At 52.9% G+C, this 10,990-nt stretch overlaps 1 gene segment (V, D, J or C); it reads left to right on the forward strand.

The window, feature by feature from the left end:
• Positions 1–7,005: 7,005 nt before the first annotated feature.
• Positions 7,006–7,657, forward strand: LOC120380830. The segment is given in 2 exon segments: positions 7,006–7,100; positions 7,194–7,657. Coding segments are annotated over 2 exon segments (522 nt in total).
• The last annotated feature ends 3,333 nt before the right edge of the window (positions 7,658–10,990 follow it).

A 10,990-nucleotide genomic window follows, 5' to 3' on the forward strand; every position in this document is an offset into this window, starting at 1 on the left:
CAGGTAATTTCTCTCTACTGCCTGCCCTATCCAGAGCAGGGTCTGCCTAATCTCCCACAATACACTGTCCCCAGAGTTCTGTTGCGATACACAAATTCAGTCAAAATGTGAGTTGGCATAATCCAACGTCTCGTGGGAATTCTGTGAAACAGAAATAAAATAAGGTAACAGCACAGACATGGAGTATAAAGAGTAAGAAAAAGGCAACATGCAATGTGTGGGTGTGTTCTCTGTACACAAAGGTATAAACAGACACAAAGCGAGAAGACCCCCGTTACCTCCCTTAGCGGGCTTCACGCAGACAGAAAGAGAGAGCATGTTTCCAGGGGCGGCTCTAGGATTTCCGCCGCCCCAAGCAGGGCGGCACGCCGTGGGGGGCGCTCTGGTGGTCGCCGGTCCCGCAGCTCCGGTGGATCTCCTGCAGACTTGCCTGCGGAGGGTCCGCTGGTCCCGCGGCTCCGGTGGACCTCCCCCAGGCATGACTGCGGGAGGTCCACCGGAGCCGTCTGCCGCCCTCCCGCGGGACGCCGCCCCAAACGCGCGCTTGGCGCGCTGGGGTCTAGAGCCGGCCCTGCATGTTTCAGAAACACCCACCGAACTGGGCTCTCCCACTTCAGCAGGGACCGTCAGTGAAAAACACAAAAATTCAGACACATCTATCTACGTGCACAGACAGCAATTCTCAGCTCCCCTGGTGGGGGGCAGGAATTACCTGGGAACAGTCACTGCTGGCACCTTAACAAGCATCCAGTAATCACTGGGGGAAATCCACTGGCTTGTGCGGTGCAGGTCAGATTAGCTGGTGCAAATAGTCCTCTCTGGGCTAAATATAATATGAAACTATTAACCTGAAAATGACAAACTATAAGGGTCTGCTTGCCCCTCCAGGTTACTCTTAGGGCTCCCTGAGTGCAAAGTTCTTCATTGCATAAAACCCCAAAGCTGCATCGTCCCTTTGGGTCTCCGTTTCCTCCTCCCTCACTGACCCTGTTTGTCTGTATCCACTACTGAATGCCCAGTGTCTCCCCACGTCTGCACCACTTTCCCCGTTGGATATATCTGCAGTGTCACTTATTAACTAATCGGTACTACACAGAGGAATCACCTTCCACTTTGCTCATCCCCCTGACATCTCATTTCTAGTGACTGCTTCTGTGCACTGTTTATGTCTCTCGGAGATGCACACTGCCTTTCTCAGCAGCCTCTGTCGGAGGTTGGGATTCAAAGACTAAATTGAGCCCTATTCTAAGGCACACTGCACTGAGCGGAAAGTGCATCATAAGGTTCAGTGACTTCCACATCCCAGCCCAGACATGATATTGTCCACTCCACCAGGTGACACTCCCAACCTACATGGCTCCCTGTCACCTTATACCTGCTGGGTGCAACCTGCATGCAAATCTCTCCCCAGGGCATTGCTGTTTAAATACAAACTCTTGATTCGAGGAGCTTCAGTCCCTCCAAAACACAGACCTGCCTGGTCCTGGCCACTGGGGAGTTTCCCTCATTGCATGAAAATGAGAATGGAATCTCTGTGGCTTTTCCTTTCCCTGCTCTCCACCCTCACCTGTGAGTGTCTATGGGACAGGTGGGGAAATCCAGGGCAGAACCATACATTATTTCTATGGCTAATTCTCTCTTTGCTCTGCTTTGCTTTTCCAGGTGTCCACTTCCAGGTGCAGCTGGTCCAGTCCATCCTGGGAGCTGTGAAGCCTGGACAGACCCTCACACTGACCTGCACTGTCTCGAGTGTATCCATCACTGACAGCAGCTGCTCCTGGGACTGGATCCGGCAGCCTCCTGGAACAGGCTGGAGTGGGTTGGAGGGATTTATCCATATGGTGGGAGCACAGTCTTCACCCCATCCCTCCAAGACTGAGCCACCATCTCTGCAGACACCGCCAAGAACCAGTTCTCCCTGCAGCTCCGCTCGCTGACATCTGCAGACACCGGCACCAATTACTGTGCCAGTGACACAGAGCAGAGCAGGGACTGGTACAAAAACAGGATGCTGTTTCCATACATACACAATAAGGGCCATTTGAAAGCCCTTTCTCTGACTGTGGCTGGACATAAAATATATTTACAGGAGGGAAGCGAATGCAGATACATTCATATAGAATGGGTCCATAAATGGCTATTAGGATGGGCAGGGATGGTGTCCCTAGCCTCTGTTTGCGGAAGCTGGGAACAGGTGACAGGGAATGGATCACTTGATGATCACCTGTTCTGTTCATTCTCTCTGAGGCACCTGGCATTGGCCACTGTCAGAAGACAGGATGCTGGGATAGATGGACCTTTGGTCTGACCCAGTATGGCCGTTCTTATGAGGAGAACTTCACACTGATCTGTGTCCAATCTCTCCGGGTCTACAGTCCTTAGTGGCTGTTTCCATTGGTCATGGACCTAGCAGGGTTAGAGTGGCTGGGATACGCTGGCAAAAAGCAGATCTCAGTAACTCTAGAGGATAGAGTTAGGATTAAGGGTAAGGTTAGAAATAAATGCAGGGTTATGGTTAGGGTTATGGTTGGGGAAGGGTATAATGAACAAAATTAAAGGATGGTTTTGGACAGCAGATATAAAATGATACTTTGTCTTTATAGGAAGAAAGAGGCAGGGGCGGCTCTAGCAATTTGGCCGCCCCAAGCAGTCATGCCTGCAGGAGGTGCACCGGAGCCGCGGGACCAGCGGACCTCCCTCAGGCATGACTGCGGAGGGTCTGCTGGTCCCGTGGCTCCAGTGGACCTCCTGCAGCTGCGGAGGGTTCGCTGGTCCGCGGCTCCGGTGGAGCATCCGCAGTCATGCCTGTGGGAGGTCCACCCGAGCCACGGGACCAGCGATCCGTCCACAGTCATGCCTGCGGGAGGTCGACTGGAGCCGCGGGACCAGCGGACCCTCCGCACTCATGCCTGCGGGAGGTCCGCTGGTCCCGTGGCTCCAGTGGACCTCCCGCAGGCATGACTGCGGAAGGTCCGCTGGAGCAGGCTGCCGCCCTCCCGGCAAAATGCCGCCCCAAGAGCGTGCTTGGCGCGCTGGGGTCTGGAGCCGGCCCTGGAAAGAGCACAATATAGAATGAAAATAAGTGGAACTCTAATGCCCTTTGGAGAAGATTTTTAATGTTATTTAATTGCCTAAGTCCCAAAATAGGGGAAGAGGATTCTATGCATTGCAGTGAGACCAGTTTTAATTGGAGTGTTGGATCCTCGCTGTGACAGATACATTCACATGAAAACAAACTCGCCCACAGCAAAGTGAACGTAAACAACACCATATGCCAAATTCACACACACTTATATAGTCTCCACACCTGTACCACTTTCCCTATATCTGCAATCATAGACTATGAGGGCTGGAAGGGACCTCAGGAGGTCATCTAGTCCAACCCCCTGCTCAAAGCAGGGCCAATCCCCAGACAGATTTTTGGCCCATATTCCTAAGTGGCCCCCCTCAAGGATTGAACTCACAACTTTAGGTTTAGCAGGCCAAAGATCAAACCACTGAGCTATCCCTAGTATGATACAGAGGAATCACCTTCCCCTTTGCTCATCCCCCCTGACAGCTCATTTCTACTGACTGCTTCTGTGGACTGTTTATGTTTCTCAGAGATGCCCAATGCATTTCTCAGCAGCCTTTGTTGGAGGCTGGGATTCACAGATCCAGTTAAGCCCTGTACTAAGACACATTACACTGAGTGGAAAGTGCGTCATAAGGTTCAGTGACCTCCACATCCCAGCCCAGGCATGATGAAGATCTGTTTCTGTCCACTCCACCAGCCAATACCCCCTACCTACACGGCTCCCTGTCGCCTTATACCCGCTGGGTGCAACCCGCATGCAAATCCCTCCCCAGGGAGTTGCTCTTTAAATACAACCCCCCCTGATTATAAGTGCTTCAGTCCCTCCCTAGAAACAGACCAGACCCTGTTCCTGACCACTGGGGACATTTCCCTCCTTCCATCAAAGCAAGAATGAAAGCTCTGTTGCTTTTCCTTTCTCTGCTCTCCACCCGCACCTGTGAGTGTCTCTGGCACAGCTGGGGAATCAGGGACTGAAGCATAGATTCGTTCAGTGGCCAATTCTTTCCTTACTTTGTTTTCCTTTTCCCAGGTGTCCTGTCTCAGGTGCAGCTGGTGCAATCAGGCCCGGGAATAGTGAAGCCTGGAGAGACCCTCACCCTCACCTGTGCTGTCTCTGGTGTACCCATCACTGACTTCAGCTATGCTTGGAACTGGATCCGGCAGCCCCCTGAGAAAGGGCTGGAGTGGGTGGGGTATGTGTACCCATATAACAGCAGGGAGACAGGCTACACCTCGTCTCTCCAGGGCCGAGTCACCATCTCTGCAGACACAGCCAAGAACCAGGTCTCCCTGCAGCTCCGCTCACTGACAGCTGCAGACACCGCCATCTACTACTGCGCCAGACACACGGTGACACAGAGCACAGCAGGGACTGGTATAAAAAGAGGAAGCTGGTTCTAAGCAGCCGAGTGAGGCCAGAAGAGCAGGGATAGCTAAGCCCCTCAGAGATAAAGACACACACAGTAGATTGAATATGAGCAACCTACATACTAATAAAAACAACGAGGAGTCCTTGTGGCACCTTAGAGACTAGCAAATTTATTTGGGCATAAGCTTGTGTGGGCTAGAGCCCACTTCATTGGATGCATGGAGTGGAAAATACAGGAGCAGGTATAAATACACAGCACATGAAAAGATGGGAGTTGCCTTACCAAGTGGGAGGTCAGTCTAACGAGACAATTCAATTAATGGCAGGATACCAAGGGAGGACAAATGTCTTTTGTAGCAGTAATGAGAGTGGCCCATTTCAAACAGTTGACGAGAAGGTGTGAGTAACAGTAGGGAGAAATTAGTATGGGCAAAATGAGGTTTTGTAATGACCCATCTACTCCCAGTCTTTATTCAGGCTTAATTTGTTGGTGTCCAGTTTGCAAATTAATTCCAGTTCTGCAGTTTCATGTTGGAGTCCTTTGCCCCTCTGCCATGTACATCGGCCAAACCAGACAGTCTCTGTGCAAAAGAATAAATGGACACAAATCTGACATCAGGAATTATAACATTCAAAAACCAGTAGGAGAGCACTTCAGTCTCCCTGGTCAGTCAATAACAGACCTAAAAGTGGCAATTCTTCAACAAAAAAACTTCAAAAACAGACTCCAACATGAAACTGCAGAACTGGAATTAATTTGCAAACTGGACACCATCAAATTAGGCCTGAATAAAGACTGGGAGTAGATGGGTCATTACAAAACCTCATTTTGCCCATACTAATTTCTCCCTACTGTTACTCACACCTTCTTGTCAACTGTGTGTTGTGTGCAGTAAGAAGGGTTCTTTCCTTTAGTAAAGAGTAGCACAAATACACACACACAAAGAAGTCTCATTCTGTCCAGTAGGGGGCAGCAGTCGTCCTCTCTCACACTCACCACAAGCAGTTCTTCTGCACCAGTGGTTCTCAAGCCGCAGACCGAAGGCCACTTCCCGCCCAATCAGCACACAGCTGCAGCCCATGACATCCTCAGGGCCATACAGGTAGCGTATATATTGTGTGGCTGCAGCTCACATAACACACAGAGCAGCCCACAACGGTAAATAGGTGGAGAACCACTGTTTTATATGAAAGCTCCAAAAACTTAGATGCTGCATTTCCCCAGTGTGTGGTGACAAACCAGGTCTCCCCGCACTGTGCTACTGTGAGAGAGTAAAGCGGGGGTGGGGGGAGGCTGATACAATCATTCCTGTTCAGATTCACAGCTCATGAAATACTGAGTGATCAGCCCCCTGTGTCCATAGCCCTTATCCCCGGACTGCAGAGCGGGGCTGCAGCCAGGAGTTCAGGCAGAGATGGCGGGTGCCCAGTTTACAGGGCCTGTTAAAAAAAGGGCACCAAATGTAGTGGGAAGCCCACGGAATGATGGACAGAAAAACACTGCATCATGGGACAGTGAGCCCTGCCCATGATGCACTGTGATCCATTCCCCATTCCCACAGCTCCTAGCAGCAGGACACACCAAGTTGCATGGTGGGATAGCTACCCAGGATGCACTGCTCTCTCTCTGTCGATGCTCCAGCACCAACCATGGCCATCCTCCGCCCATGCAGGGAGTGTTGTGTGAACATGCACAAGCGATGCAACTATTCCCGTTTGTGATCGTGACTGAACTCTGTAGTGTAGACACGGCCTTGGGGCAAGCGGAGTCTACACGGACAGTCAGGCCCTGTCTCACTCCAGATGTTGGCGCCTACAGACAAGACTGTTCCATCCCCCTCTATTGTGCATCTCCCTTCAGGGCTGCTGCAGCCCCGACTCCCAGGCTGAGACACCCCAGAAGAGGCATCGTCTCTCCATGCCCAGTTCCTCCCCTTTCGATAAAGCTGTTTGTCAGTCTCTGGTGCCTGAAACCAGCCTCTCTCTCCCACTGCAGCTGTGACTCCTTCCCCCTCAGATGTTCCCAGGAGCTTCGTTCCTATAGGCAGAGTCTGAACACGCCTTGTGCTGATTCCGTTTGCCCAGCACAGTCTGCAGTAGCCACGGTTCCAATGGAGAGAAACCCACTGACTGCCCCGGCCTGTGGGTCACACCCTAAGGGATGAGGGGGCTGTGAATCTCCTACCCACCAGACAGCGCTGCCTAGCGAGAGGTCTCCCGGGTAGTTTATACTCGCTGGGTGAAACCCACGAGCAAATAAATGTCTGGCCCAGGGGGGTCTCCTGGGCATCAGCGTTAGCGAGTGTCCTCCAGACCCTCGTTCCTACCCTCACACGGGCATCACTTGTCATTACACGGCTGCTGAGCTGAGCACCTGGTCTCTGTGTGCTGTAAAGGAGACACCTGTCCCCGAGGGACATCGCCGTGTACTGAGCGCTCACCCCCTGGCATCTCTTATACCCACCCGAGCAACCCGCATGCAAATCCCTGCCCCGGCGGGTTTCTGTTTAAATACAAACCCCAGGTCCTGGGTGCCTCAGTCTCCCCCCAGACACAGAACTGCCCGGTCCTGCCTGCTGGGGAGTTTCCCTCGTTGCATGAACACGAGAATGAAATCGCTGCTGCTTTTCCTGTCCCTGCTCTCCGCCCCCACCTGTAAGTGTCTATGTGGGAGCAGGGGAATCCGGGACAGAGCCTTAGGCTTGTTCTGCGATTAATTGATTCCTTGCTCTGTTTTTCTTTCCCCAGGTGTCCTCTGCCAGGTGCAGCTGGTCCAGTCCGGCCCGGGAGCGGTGAAGCCCGGGGAGACCCTCACCCTGACCTGCGCTGTCTCCGGGTTCTCCATCACTGAGAGCGGCTACGTCTGGCACTGGGTCCGGCAGCCCCCCGGGAAAGGGCCTGAGTGGATGGGGTATGTGTACATGTATAGTGGCGGGGGTAGAAACTACGCCCCGTCTCTCCAAGGCCGAGTCACCATCTCTGGAGACACCGCCAAGAACCAGGTCTCCCTGCAGCTCCGCTCGCTGACAGCTGCAGACACCGGCACCTATTACTGCGCCAGACACACAGTGACACAGAGCAGAGCGGGACTGGCACAAAAAGAGGAAGCAGTTTCTAAGCAGCCAAATGAGGCCAGAGAAGGGGGATACCTGTGCCCCTCAGAGATAAAGACACACACTAGATTGAACACTGATGAGCTTCCAAAATCCTAATAACCGGTTCTCTACCGGGTCCTCGCTGCCACTTTGGTGGCGGTGGGTCTCCACTCGCTCCAGGTTTTCAGCGGCATTTCAGCGGCGGGTGTTTCACCCGGAGCTAGTGAAGGACCCGCTGCCAAAGTGCTGCCAAAGACCCAGTAGGGAACCACGTGGTGAGTACAAGCTCCACGTGCCTGTCTCGCCCGCAACATCTGACCCCAACCCATGTCCTGCCCCCGACTGCCCCCCTCAGAACCCACAACCCATCAACCTCCCCTGCTCCCTGTCCCCTACCACCCCCTCCCGAGACCCCCCACCCTAACTCCCCCTCAGGACCCCACCCCTACCCAACTCGCCCCACTCCCTGTCCCCTGATTGCCCCGACCCCATCCACCACCACCCCGACAGACCCCTGGAACTCCCACACCTACCCAACACCCCCTGTTCCCTGTCCCCTGACCACCACCCCAAAACCTTTGCCCCCTCCCACCGCTCCCTGCCCCTTATCCCACCCCCCTTCCCATCCCCAGCCTGGCCCCCTTACCATGCTGCTCCGGGCAGCATGTATGAACGCCACGCGGCCGATGGAGCTCGCAGCCCCCGCACCCCTTACCTTGCCGCTCAAAGCTGCCCAGACCGCTGGCGCCAGCAGCCCAGCATGCTGCGTCTCTCCAAGGGGGGAGGGGCCGGGGGAGCCTTCCCAGATGAGAGCTCAGGCAGGCCGGGCAGGATCCGGCCCATGGACCGGAGTTTGCCCACCCGCTGGCCCCTTTAACAACCGGTTCTATACCGGCTTCTAAATTTAACAACCGGTTCTTGCAAACCGGTGCGAACTGGCTCCAGCTCACTGCTGAGATTGAATATGAACAACCTGCTTACTAATAGATATCAGTTTAAAATGCCTCCAGCTTCCAGCCGGTTTCTCTGGACACCATTTACCTTTCCACTGCTGGAGGAATCTTTGCAAACTTACTGGGGAATGTGTCATTTGTGTACTCAGGGTTGGAATGAATGAGTGAATGTTTCTCTGACAGCGAGCTGGGAGCGGGGAAGAGACCAGGGGGGTGTTTATATAAATACAGTTTGCTCCCGCTTTGCTTACATTTGCCAGATATTCAGCTGATGGAGCGGTGGTTTGCTCGTTGTAATCAGCTTGGCTGGTGTTGGGTCACAAATGCTGTTAGTGTTGAATGTAGGGGTGGTGAAATATGGTTACCAATGTTTGTAATTACTGAAAAGGACTGTGCTGAATCTGTCCCAAAGGAGGGAACTGTGCTGAAACTGTCCCTCAGTTAAAATAACCTTGGTAAAACAAGGACTCGAATGTCCGAACCCTGTGAAAGTAAGGGGGGGTAGATTTCTATTTCTCCAGACATGGGGGCTGTACAATCTGAGCCAGGGTCCTCTGTAAGACTATTTCAACCTGTTTTTCCCCACTGGTCAAAGAATAGAGCTACCTGGTTTCATTAGGAGCTGCTTTTGTTGCATTAAATGGCTCCCTGAAAGCTGAAATCAGTGGTGGGGAGATTGTGTTTCTGCCCAGAGCTGAAATCCCTAAGGGACTGATGAGCAGGTAGCTGGTGATAAGAGGCCAGCAGGGCGGCAGTGGAGATGTGTTTGAGCGGCCAGCAAGGCGATGGCAGAGAGTGTGATAAGCAGCCAGCAGGGTGGCAGTGGACAGGCGTGATGAGCGAGTAAGTTGCCTCTTAGCCCCGCACCCAGGGTGGGAGGTGAACTCTGCAGCTGCCCCTCTGAACTCTGGGTCTGCACTGACCCAGGACAGCAACCGTGAGTGGGGAGCACAGAAGGGTTGAGCATGTGAAGGGGACTTTTGGGTTGCTGGACTTAAGACCCTGGGGGAAAAGGACAGTGCCCAATTTACTTGGGGTGGGTCTTTTGCTCACGGTTTATGTTTATGAGCCTGTTTGTGTTTTCCCAAATTAATGCCAAGTTACTTCCCTCACTTCAGTAAAAGTTTCTTTTCTGCACTCACACTCTGTGCTTGCGAGAGGGGAAGTATTGCCTCTTAGAGGTGCCCGGGGTGGTGTCTATATTTCCCAGGTTACTAGGTGGGGGCTCGAGCTGGTTCTGTATTGGATCAATGGGAAGGAACCCCTAGATATTGAACCTGGCCCTGGCTGCTGCAGGGTTACATTTGTGACATTAAAATTATTATAGAAACAGGCACAGAAAGGTTCCTGGCAATACAGTAACACAACGATCACTTGGGACGCCTGTGTCAGTCTCCTGGCCTAGGTCTGTGTGAGACTCATTCCGTCCAGTAGGGGGCATCAGTTTCCCTCTCACACACCCACAAGCAGTTTTTCTATCCAAAAGCACCTAAAACTTGGTGCTACATTTCCCCAGTGTGTGGTGACAAAGCAGGTCCGCCCGCAGCTCCGCTCCCACGTGTTACTGTGCTAGTGACAGAGAGTAAAGCGGGGGTAGGGGGAGGCTAATACAATAATCCCTGTTCACATTCGCAGCTCATGAAATACAGCGTGATCAGCCCCTGTGTTCATAGCCCTTATCCCCATACTGCAGAGCGGGGCTGGAGCCAGGATTTCAGGCAGAGATGGCGGGTGCCCAGTTTACAGGGGCTGCTGAAAAAAGGGCACCAAATGTAGTGCGAAGCCCATGGAATGATGGATAGAAAAAATGCATCATGGGAACGTGAGCTGGCACCCATGATGCACTGCAGTCTGCAATCCATTCCCACAACTCTTAGCAGCAGAGTTGCACAGTGGGATAGCTACCCAGGGTGCACTGCTCTCTGTGGATGCCCCAGCACCAACTGTGGCTGAGCTCCGCCCACACAGGGAGTGTGGTGTGAACATACACAGGTTTATGATCATCGACATCACTTGCTTTGACTTAACTCTGTAGTGGGGAAAGCGGATTCTACACGGACAGTCAGGCCTCTCTGGTGCTGGAATTTACCATTCGCATTGTAGGGAACAAGAGTGACACAGACACACACACTGACCGTGTCTCACTCGAGATGGTGGCGCCTACAGACAAAACTGTTCCATCCCCTCTATTGTGCATCTCCCTTCAGGGCTGCTGCAGGAGTCCAGCCCCCTGCTTTCACTAGCAGGACCAATTTTTGCCCCAGATCCGTAAGTGCCCCCTCAAGGATTGAGCTCACAATGCTGGGTTTAGCAGGTCAATGCTCGAACCACTGAGCTAGCCCTCCCCCCAAACAGTGGGCACAAGGGCTCCTGTTCTTTTTGTGGATACACACATGCGGATAACACGGCTGCTACTCTGAAACCAGTCTCTCCCCAGGCACAGAACTGCCCAGTCCTGCCCTTGCAGAGTTTCCCTCATTGCATGAAAATGAGAATG

This window comes from Mauremys reevesii, linkage group 13, assembly GCF_016161935.1.
Source record: "Mauremys reevesii isolate NIE-2019 linkage group 13, ASM1616193v1, whole genome shotgun sequence".
NCBI classification, from domain to species: Eukaryota; Metazoa; Chordata; order Testudines; family Geoemydidae; genus Mauremys; species Mauremys reevesii.